Source organism: Lepisosteus oculatus, chromosome 22, assembly GCF_040954835.1.
Source record: "Lepisosteus oculatus isolate fLepOcu1 chromosome 22, fLepOcu1.hap2, whole genome shotgun sequence".
Taxonomy (NCBI): Eukaryota; Metazoa; Chordata; class Actinopteri; order Semionotiformes; family Lepisosteidae; genus Lepisosteus; species Lepisosteus oculatus.
This window is the reverse complement of record NC_090717.1, coordinates 11,208,943-11,227,221: the sequence shown is the minus strand read 5'-3', so window position 1 is coordinate 11,227,221 and position 18,279 is coordinate 11,208,943. Positions and strand designations below refer to the sequence as shown.

At 39.4% G+C, this 18,279-nt stretch overlaps 1 protein-coding gene across 3 annotated transcripts in view; it reads left to right on the top strand.

Annotated features, from left to right (window-relative positions):
• Positions 1–18,279, top strand: part of LOC102697844 (rabphilin-3A) — a 47,455-nt gene that overhangs the window by 11,634 nt on the left and 17,542 nt on the right. For 2 of the 3 annotated variants that reach the window (XM_015366141.2, XM_015366140.2), the window contains exons 2-9: positions 207–338; positions 7,099–7,195; positions 9,207–9,218; positions 14,393–14,536; positions 15,114–15,243; positions 15,567–15,644; positions 16,443–16,614; positions 18,164–18,208. In XM_015366141.2, the coding sequence (XP_015221627.1) occupies positions 7,119–7,195; positions 9,207–9,218; positions 14,393–14,536; positions 15,114–15,243; positions 15,567–15,644; positions 16,443–16,614; positions 18,164–18,208 (658 nt within the window). In that variant the 5' untranslated portion in view covers positions 207–338; positions 7,099–7,118. Of the gene's footprint in view, positions 1–5; positions 339–7,098; positions 7,196–9,206; positions 9,219–14,392; positions 14,537–15,113; positions 15,244–15,566; positions 15,645–16,442; positions 16,615–18,163; positions 18,209–18,279 lie in introns of those variants that run through there. The other variant, XM_069182123.1, reaches the window with a different exon arrangement.

The window sequence follows — 18,279 nt, the reverse complement described above, 5'->3', positions numbered from 1 at the left end:
TTTATTGATTTTTTTTTTCCTCGCTCGCCCTCTCCTCTCCTCTCCTCCTTCAGTCTTGTTTTACTCGTGTGCTGCTGACTGATAAAACACGAAGCCAAAGCCCCAGATACGGAGCTGCTCCTAGAGAGAGGAAGTCTGATTGGATCCTGCTGGCTTGTCAGTTGCAATCTGAAATGAGTTTTGTATTGTGTCGCCTTGCTTTCCAGGGAGCTTCACTGACTTATACCTGTTAAGGAACTACCTACCAGCAGTGTCTTCTCCACTTATCTCAGAAGCTTTTGAGTTCCTCACCTGAAGGCCTGTGAGAGGCTCCTCACACTGCAACGCATCTTCATCAGGTAAGCAGTGTTGATTCTGATAGGTGCAGCACTGGATGTTGGACACGACAGTGTCTTTATTTTTTGGGTTCCTTTCCCCTGAAAACTTAAACATCTTTCATATTAAAGTCTGGAGAAACAGAAGCTAGGCATGTGCGTCTTGTCTTTCTCATCGTATTTCCGGCAGAAAGTCCAAGTGTCTAGTTGCGTAGAACAGGGCTCAACCTGAGCAGTCTCCTTGCAAGTGTGTTGGCTGCCTGCCAGTGGGTCTGTGGGGCATGATTAGACAAAATTATTTTCTCCAGAACCAGACCTCTACACCTGAGACTGCTGCACAATATAATGATTTTTCATGAAACCCATCTGGAACACTTTCACTGTACCTCAAACCATCTGTGAATTTTCATTAAAAAATTCTGCATACTAGTGGACATCTGTTTTTGTAATTAGAAATTAATTCACTGTATTGCATAATACAGTATGCAGTTCATACACTGAGAAAGCATTTGACAATATTCAAAGTCTTTTTTTTCCCCCAAGAAGCAATGCAGCACCATACTATATTTGAGTTATTTCAGTGGTGCTATTTCCATTTTCAGTTATGATACCTGTTTCATGTAAGGTATGCTTAGGGCTGTGGTACATAAAATCAAGATCAGTTCATTAGATCAACATTACATTTTTTATTTATTTAATGACATCAGTGTGCATTATTTTGAAAATACTACAGATATTTTCAAATGGTATAAGATTGACTCTGATGAAAAAATATATTGAATACTGATAACCTTTTTTCATACTTAAACAGTAAAGACTTTAATAATTGTGTGGAACTAGTAAACACCCCTTTTATCATGTCATAGAGTCTCATTTTATTAAGCTTGAATCTGCAGAGGGGAACTTCCAATAACTAGACCAAAATATGTTGTATTGCCTGCAGGTTCTTTCTGGGACTAAAGGGATAGCATTAAAAACTGATTTATTGTAATGTTATTACTCAGGAAACTTTTTGAAATATTTTTTTGAACAAGTTAAGTGTTAAAAAGTATGGAGTAAAACAGACAGTGCTTACTTACATATCAAAACTTTAAAGAAACAACATAGAATTTTACACAAATCAATTTTGCAAACCCTTGGTGTTGTGACAAGCTTGTAGAAATCACATTTCCCCTTTGTGCTCCTTATCATTCCCTCTGAGTATGGAATAAAATGTTGGCATATTTATGATGCATAATGGGAGTTTAGAAGTTAGCAAATGAAAAGGTGACGATAGAACGCATAAAAGGCACAGAGGTTCACTGGTTTTAATCACACTGCAACCATGCCTCAGCTCAGTGAACGTGAGTGGAGAGGCATTCTGGGAAAGATGCTGGAATAAATGCCGCACTGAAGCAGGATGAATCCTGAATGCCTGAACATCTGCCATTACTTAATCCCTGCAGTGCTGCCACCTCAACAGTGATGACCCAGAACTGGTCAACCACTGTTAACAGAAGGATTACAAGGTACCAGCTAACCAGAGGAGAATTCCTGGGGAACTGGTCAGTGGAACAGAAGGCATTTAATAGGAAAATTCTATGACAGAAACCATATGTTTCACAATCAATTGAAACAATATTCAATTTGTAACTCATGTTTAATTATTTTCTCTGGTTGGATATGATTGATGTAACGCTCAAACATCAGTTGTTTGTTTTTTGCGACTGATTTTCGCTGAATGCTCACCTACTGTAATTTGGAAATCGCCAATCACTTCTTGAGGAATTATGCACCGCAGTCGAAGTCAGCTTCTGACACGAGCCATCGAGTTCCACCTGTGCTCAGAGCTGTTGCTTTTACGGATTGAACAACGTAAAACGCCCAGACACATCCTTTTTGTAGAACGTTAGTTAGACATAGAAAGGTCCTTCATGTTGGGAAAGCCAGCAGCACACCTTGTTTTGTGGGACACAAACAGCTGGTTATCAGAATGTACATTCGGTGCTGGCATTTAAAATATTCCTGTAAATTGTATGCCTCTTTACATTCTGTGTTCATATATTCCTACGTTATGTCCGACATGCAACCAACTGTGATGGTTAATTACGTGCACTCGGAAGTATGTGTCTATAGCTGATCTCTGAGATCTCTGATGTCTTGCTCTGCTGTCAGGATGGCCCTTTACAAATAAGCAGAACTGCACTGAAATAAAATCCTAAACTACACCGAAATGCAATATAACTTGTTGCATCCCTACAGTTGGTAAATAGATAAATTGTTGTATTAAGGTTAGAGCAGAAGACACAATGCTTCAGTTCTGCAGAGCAGGAACTATGGCTGCTCACTCTTATCCTAATGCAGTGATGTGTGAACTGGGGGACAGACTCAGTAGAAGAGGGATTGTCATTCTTGAAAACAAGTTTAAACTCTCAAGACAATTCATCTCTATAACATTTCCAAATCTTGGAAAACATGGTGGAAATGGTTCAATGAAGAAACCAAGAAAACAAATCGGAAGTAAGAGAGTGTTCAACAGAAAAGGGCTCAAGATTCAAGACAAAAAATGCAAAATATTTTTCAATACTATAATAGTGAAAAGTGTAAAAGCTTGAATAAATAGCTTGAGATTATACAGGATAAATAATAGAGGGCTAATAGAAAAAGAAAACACTGGCATGCCTTTGGTCAGGAAGCTGTAGCAGTGATCCTCTAATAGATAGGTCTTAATAGACGCATGTACATAGAGTGAAGGTAAAAACACTGCTCTTTCTAAATGAGACCTCCCTCAGCCCAGGTAGCTGAGGTCCCTGCTACACGCAGGGAGGGCGATGACGTCACCGTGTCCGAACTAGCTCCTCTACAATTTCATAAATGAGAGACATTGGAGTATGTGAACAAACAGTTTTTCTGGTTTTGGTTTTTAATGTAAAATGCATGGTTCCAGGATAATTAACACACCTGACTGAGATTTCCAAGGAAAGCACACACCTGATCCATTCAGGTTACTGCTCAGATTCATTCTGTATATTAATCTCTTTTATCTTTAATCGGCCATCTTATATTACTGTTCAAGCATGATCTTTTGTTATTTTCCTGTTTGCTTTCATGTTTGTAAAACATGATTTCTACTTCCTCAAGAACCGATTAATTATATTGTTACGGCAAAACCTTCATGTTTACATGGGTTGGCAGCATGGAGTAGCACTTGGGGCTCTGGAATCCTATCCAGATATGTGTTGGCTCAAGTTCCAGGTGGTATGCCGCTGTCAGGACAAACCTAGAGAGGTATCAACATGTACTGACGTATTTTAATTGGAAAAAATCAATACTCTTTTTCCGTTATATGGATTTTCTCCAGTCATCTCTAGGCAGATGGGATTTCAGACATATCCATCTTTATTTTTTGTTACAATTGTACAATTTCTTGACTAACATGATGGACTTTATTGGTTTCGCTGTTCACATGCATCCTCATTTCAAATGATTTTGGTTTCACCCCTTCTTTTTGTGTTGAGACTCACTCCTGCTGCAGAAATTGCCTCCCATTAATCAATGGCTGTGTTAATGAGTGTTGATTTCAATTTGTTCTCTTTCCCCACTGCTGATCTCTTTCTTGGGCTCATCTGTAATTGACTGCTTCATTGAGCTCTCCCCTTGGCGTCTCCCAGCCCTCTTCTTTAGGCCCCACGATAGAAGCATTTTGCTTTGAAAGATAACCCTAATATCACTTTTATAGTTGTTCTAAAAAACATGTTTTTCCAATATAATGTACTGTATGTGTACACACTGCCTTTCTAACAGTAAATAAGAGAATGGGCTGTTTAATTGGGGCGAGCCGACCTGTCCAAAGTAGCCCCTCCATATCACAGGTTTCAGAATCCCTGAGGTCTACAAAACAGTAACTGACCAGGCTGCTTTCCCATAGACTGGGAGGGATAATATTTGGTATACAGTATGTGCCTCCGGTAGATATGAAAGCAATAGCATTACCAGGCAAATGTATTGGTTTTAAAAGGCTGAGGGTTTTACAGGCAGTAGTTGTTTGATTAAAAAAAACTGCAACAGTAAGAACAATCGAGACTGCCTGACAAAGGCATTGAACTGCTGCTCACATATTCCTAGCCATGAATACAGGTGATTTTCTAAATTAAGTAATTTAGAGATCAGTTGGAACAGAAATCTGAAGACCCTGCTGCGATCAGGGACTGGAGTTCCCTTGATTAAACAAATTAGTTGCTTAATTGATGGACAATTCACAAGTGTTCCTTATCTTAAACAGTAGTGGTGTGTCGGGGCTCTCCGGGGGCAGGGTTGGAGTCTTCTGATTTATTACAATCGCTGCCACAGCATGTGAATTGTTTTCACAACCTCTTCAAAATGCAAGATAATGAAACGGATTGATTAGTTTGGTGTTTAGAAATGTAGCTTTGCAGCTTGAGGATAAAGATTGATTCGTTTCTTTAGAGCTATGGAAGCTGGCCAAGTTCTCATCCCCATCATGGCAGCCACCTTAACTGTGATCTGTCGTTTGGCTATTCAGTGTGATGGGTAGTGAAAAGCTCTTTTTAATGCTCCTTGGCAAAATTGTCCCTCACTCATTTGCCATCATAGTGAGCATCGGAGCATCGTTTACTTGTAAATCATTACGTTGTAATAGAAAATAGCTTGTCTGCAAATTGTTGAAAATATATGTGTAAACACAAAACCATAAAGATGTGCAGCATCTTTGCTATGTGCTATTGGTTGGCTGTCATTTTAATCTAGCTTTATCAGTACTAGTCATTATTCACAGTTATAGAATGCAGATTTATTTCTGATGCATCCACAACCAATGTGCTTAATTTAAAAGGATTTAAAGCCTTAAGATTATTCCTAAAGATTCTTCAAAATATTCGTTTCACCTTTTCTGGGTTTCAGTGCAATCTTTTAAAATACTACATTTAAGTAAAATGACAGAATAAATAAAAATGTGGCATTGAAGCCTTAGTGAGCAGATACCCGCAGTACAGTGTTCTTTAATGTATCAATCAGAGTAAATTATTAGGCCTGTTAAACACTCAGTTGATCTAATGACTGAATTAGGAAATAACATTGCTTATTCATTGTCTCATTTACAAATAATATGTTCTGGCTCTGATTTGTTTTCTGTCAAGTAATTAGTGGCAAACAGAATATTTCTATCAGTGTATATTAGATACTTGCATATAACCTTGGCATCAGTTAGTTTTTAACACAAAAAATGCTCTTACAGTACATTGAAGGAACACATACTGTACAAAGTGTACTGTACAAAATGTACAAAATGTATTTTTACATACTGTTAAAAAAACTGTACAAAATGACACTAATTATTTAGCCAAGTCTGCAGTCCTGCAGTCTATGATCATTAGTAGACCTAAAGTTAATTTTGAAAATAATTTAAAATAATGCCGTTGCATAAAAAAGTTTAGATTTATCAGTTGCATTTCTCTTTGTAATCCAAACACAGGGCCTGACCAATTACTGTGCAGCCTGCTAACCTGAGGTACTGTAGATGCAGATAACCCATACTGTACCTCCATCCGCCACTCACACACTGCTTTACTTTGCCATACTGTGATTCCAGAACAGTCACTGCAGACCTGGAGCATTGACACAGTCTGATCCCTTAGGAAACTTGTCTGGAATTGATTTCTATGGTTCGCACAGCAATTATGAGAATCTGAAAAAGAGAAAACAACAAATTAATAGTAAATGGATAGATCTGTAGCTTTCATAAACAGATTGATAACTATTGGTGAGTTATAATAGTGTGATAGGCCTAAGAAGGAACCCCGATTCTCAGATTGGATTAAAAAATCAGAGGAGAGGTCTGTAAAATGTTGGCCAATGAATAACATCTCTTGTGTTCTTAAGCTCAGTTGCTAGAATACCACCAGGTACCAGAGATTTGTTTCAAGTGCTGTACCTGTCATACATCTACTCATTTTGTGCTGTGTTTTAATTGTGGCAGGTTCTTTCGATGCCTGAGGCATGCTGTCAGTTCCTCTCTTGGCGAGCACTGAAGTGAAATGTTCAATTAATTTTCTGTTTTCCTTCTTTAGTTACTCCAGTTATGTCATAATTGCATTGGAATACAGTTGCTTCTATTTCTGTCATTTCGGTTCTAATACTCTTTAGTATTACTGTACTGTATAAGCATTTAAATACCTGCTCCATTGATGTTTTATTTTTGTGGGGTTCCCTTTTTGATTCTACTCCCTTTAGGTTATGGATTTCCTGACCACATTTTCTATAGTATGCTGTTGTATTCCTACTCCTGCCCATGATTTCCTCTACTATCTTCTACAGCTGTTTGGGCCTTTCTTTGTTATTCTCTTCATAGTTACAGTGGTGTTCACAGTAAACGTACAATGTATTTACAGTTTCTGCAGTAATTTCAGTACTTCTAGTACAGAATATGAAGTGATACTGCTGTGTGATCGATACATGTATCCTACATTTTTGAAAACCGTATCATAAAAATAATGTAAGACAAAATGTCCCTTATTTTTCTAATTCCAGAAGACTTAATTAGTCATAAAAAAGCTTATTGAGCCAAAAACATCATCAAGCTGTGTCTGGTATAATTCTGCAGACTTCCTTTGTGTTGGATTCTTTACAACCCAGTTTGTAAAGAAATGTCTTCTGGATTCAGCACTAAAAACACTGGCTTTTAATTTTGATTTATGCTCTCTGGGCTTGATTGTTTAACAATGTGAGCTTGGTATATTGTATTGTGATTGTGAAGCAAGAGCCTGACTTTCTTTTGTGTTATTTCCAGGAGATAATAAGGATCACAGCATGACGGACACAGTTTTTGGGAACAGCTCAGAGCGCTGGGTCTGCCCTAATGACAGGCAACTGGGACTTCGTGCCAAGTAAGACCAGCTTTGTCCAACATATGACAGCCAGCATAAGGAGGGATAGGCACTAGGCAGCTTTCAATAAGGAAAGAGCGTGTGTTGAAGTCCATATTGATGTGGCATAAAGAACCAATCGGAGAGCTGCCGTACTGAGCACGTCTGTGACAGGAGGGAGGTGATGGTCCTGCTGATTTGGCCACATGCTTGCAAATCACTGTAACATCCCAAACTGCCCTGTAGCCTAGTTTTGATTTTCTTTGGCCTATATAAACAAATTAGCCATCAGATCCACCAGTGCATCTTAATTTCAGGACAAGCCTTCATATACTTCATTCCTTCATTCATTCACTTCACACGAGACTTGGGCTTCTAAGATTTTGTGGTTTGCCAAAAACCTAGAAACATCAGGAGCTTCCAGACTTCATTAAAGACACTTAAGAACATACTGTAGGTGAGGTATAACAGTTCTAATTCTGTAACTCATTGCATTAATAATGCAATGTACAACATCATTTAAAATTAATTTCCATACACTGTCTTTGCATAGAGCTATGTAAACATAATAATAGAGATTAATCATTTTGTGGTATCAAAATAAACAAGACCTTTTTTAGGTGAGTCCAGCTGATGTAGAGAGGTTTGTGTCCAATTAGTTTTGTGCTAGGCATTGTACTCTGTTGTACTTTCATTATCTCCATGGCCAGGCATCTCATTTGATATACTGTAGCGGGGCTGTACAATAATGCTATACTGATAACAAATAATGTAACACTTGCTGAACACTGAGCAAACTCCCACTTATGCCCTTGCGGTCTACTTAAAGAGCTAATTCTGAAGTAATACTCAGCCTCCACTGTGTTGCTTATATTTAATATATTGAAAGCTTCAATTAGATCCTCCTTCAAATACTTCTCAAATGGCAGCTCGTCAGGACTGAAGCAATTCTCTCCTTCTAAACTGTAAAAATAATTTATGCTCTTAGTCTTATGGAAAACAGCCTGTGAAAAGGGTTTAAGTGTAGCTCGTATACAGTTATATACAGTTGCTCATTCATCATTTGTTATGTTCAGTATATCAACAGACATATTCCAGCAGGTTACAGAGAAATCTAAGTGAATCAATTTCTTCCAAATGGCTTTGCAGTGTGTTCCTCTCTTTACCTGTCCAAACGTCATTTCCAACCTGGAAACAACCTGGTGTTTAATGGTAAAATGATGATATTACTCGGCTGCTAATGTAAACCACTGTGAGTGCATTGAACAGCTGGGTACATGAGCACCACAGATTACTCATAGAAGAAAACTGATGTTATACAATCAAATTTAACTACACTGAAAATAAAGAAATGAAAAAGCTTTATATAGAGATATGTGACTAGCTTATTTTCTTTATTAAGATAATAAAGCTGTTCTTCTAATATGTCATTCTCAAAGGACATTGTAAAACAAAAATATCACTTAATGTACTTTGAGTTATGACCTTTTCATACATGATGCCTTGTGTAATGTGCATTCATTTTCTCACAGAGGCACACAACATCTGACAAAAGATAAAAATAAGAGATCTTATATAGATTATATACTTTAACAAGAAAGATAATTTTATAAAATGAATAGAAGATTTAAAATATCTAAATGTATAGCTTTTAACTTTAATTTAACTTTAATTTTTATGTGTTATTTGAAATAACAAAAAATCATTCAGAAACAGCATTTTAATTACAAATAAAAAATTACTCTCAAAAGCTGTGTCTTGGACAGCAAAGGCTTCAGTGTTCTTCCCTGTGTATAACACACTGATCTGGGTTATTTTTCTACAATTGTTTTAAATGTTAGTATCTTTGCAGTTTATTTCTCTTCGTATACCTTTTGATGCAGGAGTAGAGCTTTGAAGTGTAGTGACTCAGACAAAATGGAGAACTGCTTCTTTTGGTCCTTAAAACTGCTGTCAGGATGACTGCTTTCTTTGATGTTAATCCTCAAAACCTCTCTTCTTCTTTTCCTCCCCTCCTGCATTCTCACTACAGCGAAAAGGAACAGTAAGTACAACTTGTGTCTGTTTCATACCCTGTCAGCTTGCCGTTTGTAAGTTATCTGTGCTACAGTTCTGGTACCTTGCAGCTGGTTGGTGGTACAGAAGCTCTAGCATTTATCTGAATTAAAAGAATAAGTTATCTGCTGTCAGTTATTTACCTGTTTGGTACAGTAGGTGACTGGGTAAAAAACAATGGCAGAATATATTTTAAGTTGGAGGTTATATCTCTAAGCATAAAAGGGACAGATTTTTTTCCCATAAGCAAGATGTTGATTTCCTTCTCCTGAATACATTCTGCAGGTATTCATTTTATTACAGAGAACCTGGGTGATCATATACCTTGATGTACCCACTAAAGGCAACACCGCTAAGAGCTGCTGGAAAAAATATTCTCTGCCAAGCTGTTTAAAAGAAATATACAATCCTTAGCACCAAACAAATCTGTCAAAGCACTTCTGTGCCTTTTGTTATGAAAGAGTACCCGATAAGCAAACGTTCTGCTATGGGACTGTTGACTTGACATCATTATATGGGTAAATACAGGGGAACTGCAACACTCTTCTGAAGGGGACCAAGTCTGACATATGGCATTAGTGCATGATTCTACGTGTCTTGTGTCACACTGCTCTTTTGCTGTGGCACTGTCCCTTCTTGCAAACAAAGATAACTTGTTCTGCTTTAAAGTTCAGAAGTGACCGACGGAGACAAACAGCTCCTGCTCCTCTAGTTTCCTCTATCACCCTGCTTCAGGGTTCAGTCAAGGACAGACACAGGCAGCAGGAAGGTGGTGTAATCTTCCACTCCTGCAGCATCGCTGTTTAAGGGACTTTTCCTGTGTTTGCAACTGAGTGATGAGGATCAGAATTGCCTAAGTTGCCCATTGACTTTATGTTTTCAACTAGTGTTTTACCAGCTTTAGAGGTAATGCAATATGTGTAATATGCAACCCGTTAACAGAATCAAGTTCCTGTTGTGGTGAAATATGCTTATAAAGACAGTTAGTGCTAATTATAAAGTGTAAAGCTGATCTTATGTGATGCGAGTTATTGTTAGGTTGGGGTTTTTTTTTGCAGTACAGTGCGATTTTTGACTGGCTTTATGCCATGTCATAATGTAAGCACAACTGGGAATCCAATTTAAGGTTTGTCATTAGTGTAACGTCTTGAGTGGCCAGTGATTTAATTGATGGCACACTGGTGTGTATTTCATTATCTGAAGAAGCGGTACTGCTCAGGCTTGGCCATGATCTGAGTGCAGCCAATTAAACACTGCCTTTTATTACAATGCGGGCTTCATTCTCTAAGCAGTCTTCAGTTACTATGTATTTTATTAAAAACCAGTCGCTTGACTTTGGAAAACACTATTTAGTGGAATGCATTTGGGTAGGTGCTGTAGGCCCTGCAGACACAAAAGCAGAGCCAAAAAGGTCTACAAGCAGACAGATTCAGCTGCATTTAGTGTGAATCACAGAGCTTGCATTACTGAAGTGTGTCAAGTCTTGATTATCTCTCTGTGCTCTGCATGCAGTGGGTTTAGCTGTAAGACACTGCAGCACTTTGAGTGGTTAGTAAAGAATTCCAATGAGCCCTGTGAGCAGCCTACTCATTATTTTTTAATGTAGTGTTTCAGCAGATTGCTGACCTCCCCCCTCCTCCTACCCACCTGTACCCCTTTTGAGACCAAGAAATATTTTCTGGATTTAATCAGCGGGCCTGTTTTCTTGACGGAGAAGCTCTGTGGCATGGCCGTGCTCCCATGCTGCTCTGTGTGGGGCGCTCTTTCTCTTTTATACTCCATGAGTCACCTTTCTTCCTCTCCCTTGGCCAGCTGCACTACGAAAACACTAATTCAAAAGAACAAAAGAGAATTCCGTTGCATAGCGATTTCAAGCCTCTGCAAGACAAACCTGGTGTTTCATTTTTCATTAGTTGTGTTCTACAAAAGATGAACTATTTTTCTGACATAATATTAAAAAGAATTACAGAGTACAGTATCCCTTTGAATGACACCGGGCTTATTAGCTAGGGAGTTTTGGTAAAATTCATAACCAGTCCCATGACCCATTAATCTGCTTTATTAGATTAATTAAAAAAAAAATGAATAGCTTGGGCCAAAGAGCCAGCTTCACCAGTGAGCTCAGGAGACTAAATCTGAGGCATTCATTTCAAACAGAATAAATTACATTCTGAGAAAATGTGTGTTGTGAGGTTGAAAACATTAGAATCTAGGCTATTGCAGAGTGACAATATATATTTACTCAAGAAAATCTCAAGAATGTTCTCAAGAAAATCCTAACTTTGAGAGGTGTCTTTGCTTCTTAAGTCAAACTGCCTCTGGTCAGCTTCATGATCTCAGACACTTGCTGCCTGAGGGAACTGGACTAGTTAGACTTTGACTCCTGGACGCGGATACTTCTAGAACTAGTTGATTAATTTGGCGGGTTACTTGGTTGAGACTGTCTGGGAGTGTTGTACTTTGTACCTTTACTGAAACGATAATGCTGAACACCTCTTCCTCTGCTCTGTGGTACTTGGGTCATCTTAGATTTCAGTAGACTTTCATCTGTGCTAACATATGTTCCCACTGTGCCAAAACATTTCAGACAACAAGAGGAAAACTGCTGTTGCTACCATGTTATGCAATAGCACAGATAGCTCAGATCGATCGCATTATCCTTTGTGTCTGTGAAACGTAAAATATCACAACTATAGCTAGGTTAGCTGATCACAACTAGGTTAGCTGATCTTTATTTGATTGTCTGTTGTTTTTGAAAGGTACATTTAAGTGTCTGGAATAACATTCTTTTTTGTTCCTTGCTAAATACCTTGAAGAATTGAGAACTGTCGATTTCTTTCTCACATACTGTATATACATTACTACATTACTACATCCATGATACAGTTTTTGTTGGGAGCTATTTAGGATTGTCATAACAAAGAGGTTGAATACGTATGCAGTTATTTTCTGTTTTATATTCATGATTAATTTAGGAGGATATGTAGAAATTTGATTTAACTTTAACATTATAGTGTTTCATGATGGTCAATGTAAAAAAATCCCAATGAAATGCATCATGATTTTATAACACAATAAAATGTGAAAACACCTGGGGTGAGGGTGAATACTTAAGGTACATTTTGAAGGGGTGCTGACTCCCTTACAAGACATGGGCTGGGGACCATTCCATAGTCTTGGAGCGACAGAGCAGAAAGCAGGGCTGTCCAGTGTTCAAAGTCCTCATACTCATACTGGAAACCGAAAGGCACCCAGAGTCTCAGGAGTGCCAGTGGAAGGTGTATAAGGAGCTAACAGTTAGAACAAGCATTTACACAACTGTTATCTGTTTTGTGACTTTTTTAAAATGTGAGTTTTTATTAATTATTTTAATAATTTCAATACTATTCCTTTTCCACAGTGGAAAGTGGAAGTCATTTTAGAAGTTAGTTTTCTAAATTTTAGTAATTGAGATTCCAGTAACTCTAAAATCAAAATTGTTAGTGTGTAGAGGCAGCATCACCTATCACGAGATATTAAGATGCTGTTAAGAAGGAGTAGTACAAAAAGTAGGGTATTGTAATCATATTTAAACAGATTTTATTAATGGTTTTCCATTGTGGAATGAGCAAAAATATGTCATTGCATCACTGATTACATTAGAAACTGCATCTGACCTACTGTTTTTCCCCCTAGATGAAAGTACAGCTGCAGCACATATTGAATATTTGGGTGTTGCTAATGAGACTGCTAGACTTGAGTTTATTTTTAATAAGCACGTTTTCTAATTAATAGAGAGTGAGCTCATCCCATCTTCATTTGCCTTGGGGATGTGGGAGCACGTTTATGCTTCATGCACATTTTATTAAGTACATAGGACACGTCCTCAGTGAGCCAGTACTGTAGCTCGTATAGCACAAGCTGCCTATTCTGAAAACTGAGGTTTTGATTCCCCTGGTTGAATGTAAACTTCAGTATTGTTATTTCTCAAGCCATAGAAAGTAAATCTGGGAGGGGCTCAATGTGGCTCGACCAGCAGAAAGGCTCATGCTAGGCGCAGGCCAAGCTCACTAGTTGAGTCACGGCTTGACTTTGACCAGAATCCCCCAAGGGGTGTATAATTGGCAAAGCTCTGCCAAGATATAGGTGGGATTAGCTGGTCAGGGCTCTCTGGGCTTTCCAGGAAACAGCAGTTTCTGCAAGGCAGCTGTAATGTCAATGAAATACATTCTGCTCCATTGAGTGCCAGCACCCCTGTCAAGCTCTTTGGAGTTGCAGTGTGTGAAAGGATAATGACTCTGATGGGTAGATGGGTTGGAGGTGTCTGCTCATGCTCGTGCTCCTTGTGCACTACAGGAGTCACTGCTGCGAGACAAGACACGAAGAAACAACTCTCAGTCAAGGTAAATCTGAAGCACTGCTGAGATTGCACAGGCGAAAATATAGTGATGAAACTAAACATCAAGTCAATCGCCTTGTGCCTGGAGTGTCCAGACCGTGGACTGTGAGAACAGTCCCATGACTTGGTTCAACTTCACCACAGCCAAGCAGTCAGTAATAAAGTGGCCCAAGTTTATTTTCTCACCACAAGGTAGACATTTGAAGAAACTCTGCCTGTTCCAATCAGGATATATCTGATTGGAAATATCGATTTCTAATTCCCTTCCGTTCTAGGCAGGACATTTCTGTTCCAGGCAACAGTGTTGTGGTTCAGTTTAAAAAATATATTTCTAGTAGTATAGTGCTGAAAACTAACCCCAGACCCCAGACCTCACCTCTCAGAACGTCGTGCTGCAGTTTCTAGCCATGCAGTGCTCATAGAGTTTGTGTTAAGACAAGGGATCGCAACATCAGGTACTCAGGCAACTTGTATTTGCCAAAGATAAATATGTAATTAACAAAATTTATGTGTAAATATATCTGTAATTAACAGGTATTCTTTTAAACATTGTCTTATTTTTACTTAAAAATTAAGCTGACCCAAATTGCCAATGACTTGAGGATTCAATAGTATGACTTGATCAGCAAACACTGGTTCGCACATGGTATCATCAGGAGTGGGGATTAACTCCTACTAATTTTGTCTACTTAGTTTGTAAAAACTGGGGTTGCCAAATGAAAAGCAACCGTTCATGTTGAACCGCGTGTCTGTGCCCTAATGGCGCATGTTTGTCCGGATGGCAGGATGGGCACCAGCTGGACGGTGCACTCGAACCGGACAGAGCCACAGCGGATGAGTGAAGAGCTGACGGACGAGGAGAAGGAGATTATCAACAGAGTGATTGCCAGGGCAGAAAAGATGGAAGCCCTAGAACAAGAACGTATCGGGTGAGTTGACACCTAAGTAACAATGCGCATTCTGGCTTTTTATAGAGCACACCATGCTGGACAGAAATCTTACATTTCGGTGACTACAAGTCAAGAAAGGTGGAAATACAGTTCATTTGAGTGGCTAGGTTATTATAAGGGCTTGAAAAGAACAGAATACAAATGTCCAAAATATAAAAAAGAACCCTAAACTATGCTTTAATGAAAGGAAAACATCTTTATCTATACTAACTAAAACATATTGTAGATGTTATACTTTTCCAGTTTCTTATCTGCTGTAAAATGAATAAAATGGGGAGGGACCTCTGCAGGACAAAAATCTTGAGAATGACCAGATGGTGTCATTTCTGTGGAGGAACTCATCCTGAAAGAAGCCAGACTGTCAGCACTGACAACATGGCTGGTAGGACTCTCCCTTAGTCGGCCAGTGTGTTTTTCACTCTGCATGTCAGGGTTCACAGTATGTAATTTGTCAGTTAATTAGAAGACAATACAAAAGGCAGTAAGAACATGGTGTGCTGAAAGAACTCTGGGCAATGGAGAAACCTGTCTTACTCGAGTCTTGCCTTTGCTCCAGACGGTTGGTGACCCGCCTGGACGATATGCGGAAGAACGCTTGTGGCGATGGTATGTCTCGCTGTGTTCTGTGCGGGGAGCAGTTAGGCGTGGACGGTGTGGCCTCGGTGGTGTGTGAAGACTGCAAGAAGGTACGGACTGTGAGAGCCAGTGCCTTTCCCATTCCAGGAAATAAAGTTTCTTACTACTAGGAGTTCAAGCAGTATAGTAACTCCCTTTCACGCAATGTGTCAAAGAAAAAAAAATACATGTAGGCAGATTTCATCCTTCTCCACAGCTTTTAATGTAAAGTTATAAATTATAATTGTATCTGTGTACTTTTGCTAACAAGAAATTGCAATTAAAAAATGGCACTTTAGGTCTGACACTATTTTGAACATCAGCCAAGAAAGAAGACAGCTCAGGCTTGTCTGGATACAGTTCCCGATGTGTGTGTGTGTTTGCATTTCTGCAGCATGTGTGCAGGAAATGCGGTGTGGAGAGTCGGCCGCGCTCGGTGTGGCTGTGCAAGATCTGCAGTGAGCAGAGGGAGGTAAGAGGCACTGGAATTCTTCGGTTGTAATTGAGGAGCGTTCTGTGTATCCCATCAGTCATTTGGATTGATTTAGGGCAGGGTAATCTGAAACTGGTTCTTGAGCGAGGGTTCATTTGCAGGTTTCTGTTCCAAAGCACACAAGTCTTAATGACATAAATCGGCTTGGGTTTATTTTACTCAAGTTTTACCAGGTCTTTTGGTTGCTGCTTTCGCTTTAAAAAAGACCTAGAAGAGCTGCACACACACCAGTTTACAAAGACCACAGCCCACCACCCTGATATTGCATGCTGTGAACGGTCTATGAATAAAAGAGAAAGGCAGGGTAATCTGTGACTCACATTTTTTTTCTTTAAAGACATTAAACCTAAAACTAACTGCAAACATAATGTGGTCCGAGGGGGTATTTCCTTAAGAGCTGTCCATGCTTTGATAAATCTGGCAGGGCTGAGGCATGCCTAGAGAGCCATCTGCTGATGAGACGTGAGGTGGCCCTGCTGACAGGACAGAATCTGCTCTATGGACATTAGTGCCCACAGAGGATCAGAGAGGCCTGAACTCTGAGTTCCAGTATAGCAATGTCATTTTCTGAGCAAATTCACATAAATTCTATGGTTTTTGAGAAAAAGAGATAAAATTACATAATTATATACACCTTCTCTGTTTCTTAAAATTGACCTCCTTCACACAGAGCAGTAACTCCACAAAGTAGCCTACATGTCACCATCGTTAAGACAGCATTTAAACAGAGTATACACAGTGATTTATAGTGTTAATAAAGGTTCTTCTGTTGTGCAGGTCTGGAAGCGTTCTGGAGCCTGGTTCTTCAAGGGTTTGCCCAAGCAGTTTCTGCCTTCTCCCATGCCAATCTCCAAGCCCAAAGATCCTAGCCTCCAGAGGGAGGCTGACTCCAAGGAGCCCCCCAGCAGGGAGCAGAGAGCCAGCAGCTATCCAAGGACTCTGGGCCGAGGTGAGTTTTCCACAATGGGAAATGCTTACTGTAGTATTGGTTCTGTGTAAGTGTAAAAGTCAAATTGTTACTCTATTTTACAAAATGAGCCTTAACAGAATTAGATTTCCTTTAAGATTTAAGTGCATTGCTCAAAGGAGAAAGCCACATCCATGCTTTTTAATTGGAAAAAGCTTTGGAAACCACCACAACATGCATGGAAATGCAGGTGGAAGAAAGTTCTGTTCCTGACAAGTCCAATTAGGTCAGCCCTCTCTGGCCCATCTGGAGATTTAGATCTCTGCTTGAGAGTCTGGGATTGGAGCACAATCCAGCACAAATACTCAGTGCTTGTATAGTCAGAGAGGAAGACCTAAAGTTAAGAATCAGAACCTAAATGTTGGAATGTACACAAGAATGCTTGGAAAGACAATTCGAGAGTGAAGCTGGCATTGCAGTGCCTTCCTCAACAGCTCAAGTAACAACCAGAATTTTTCCTTACTGTCTCCACCACATATTGATCATGATTAAACATTAAACTGAAAAAACAAGCCTTGTATTCTACCTGTGGATTTTCATAAAGATTGTCAAGGAAGGTGGTCTGGCAGCGTAGGGGAATATCCATCTGATCAAATGTATGCTGACAGCTAAACATGCTTATCTCCAAAACAGCTGACTACCGGCCTCATCGTTACTATTGTCGCCTCTGACTTGTGCTTTCCCAAAGCACAGTTATTACAGGCGGCTCTTTGCTCATCGTCCATGATTGCTGGTGTGCTGCAGGGTGGTTGTTTAGCAGTTGGGTTTTGCGAGTGCCATGGATGGCCTGATGAAACATGCAAGCCTCTGTGCTCCTTCCAGACAGGGTACCTTCAGTCAGAAAGCCTACTTGTGTCATGCATGGAAATAGTACCAATGCAAATTGATGTTAGGAGAAGGCGGGGCTAACAGTTAGCTCTTTACCTGTTTTGCGTCAGTAATGGCCTTCAGCAAGTCTGTCACCAGTCATTGGAAAGCACATCAGACTGGGAGCATGTTAATATGAGGTGGCATTGACTTTTTTTTCTTTTTGTTCAATGGCAAAAGACCTTTGCCATTTTCCCTTTTAGTTTTCCTTTGTCCTTGACCCTGATGTTCAAGCTCTGTTAAGCTTTGCTTGTGGGAATTGCCGGGGCAGTGGAAAAATACTTTTGTCTTTGCTTGATTTGATTTAATGATACATTTAGATTAGGGGTATCCAAACCTGGAGGGCCTGTGTGTTTGTAGGTCTTCTACAGTACGTATCTTTAAGTCAGTAGTATTTGAACATCTAGGCGATGATGTCAAACAGGTCAATTTCAGCCAATAATGAGCTGTTTGATGTAGTAAAGAAGTGAACTTGAATGAAAACCCACAGACATACCTCCCTCCAGGGCCAGGATTCGATCTATTGCTGAACAGAGCTTGTATATTTAACATTTGTCTTCATTTGACACAGTATTTGTTCCAAAACATTTTTAAAGCTCTAGTTCCTGTTATTGTTTGTTTTTTTTGTCATTGACCTCTAATTAAGATCTCTCCCACTTCTCAGGGCAAACGGAGAGCCAGGTTCTGAGTGCAGAGCAGGACACCGCTGGTAAGTATGACAGTAATTTCAATGATATTGGGTCTTCTCACCCACTACTGAATCGCCCACTCCATTATCAT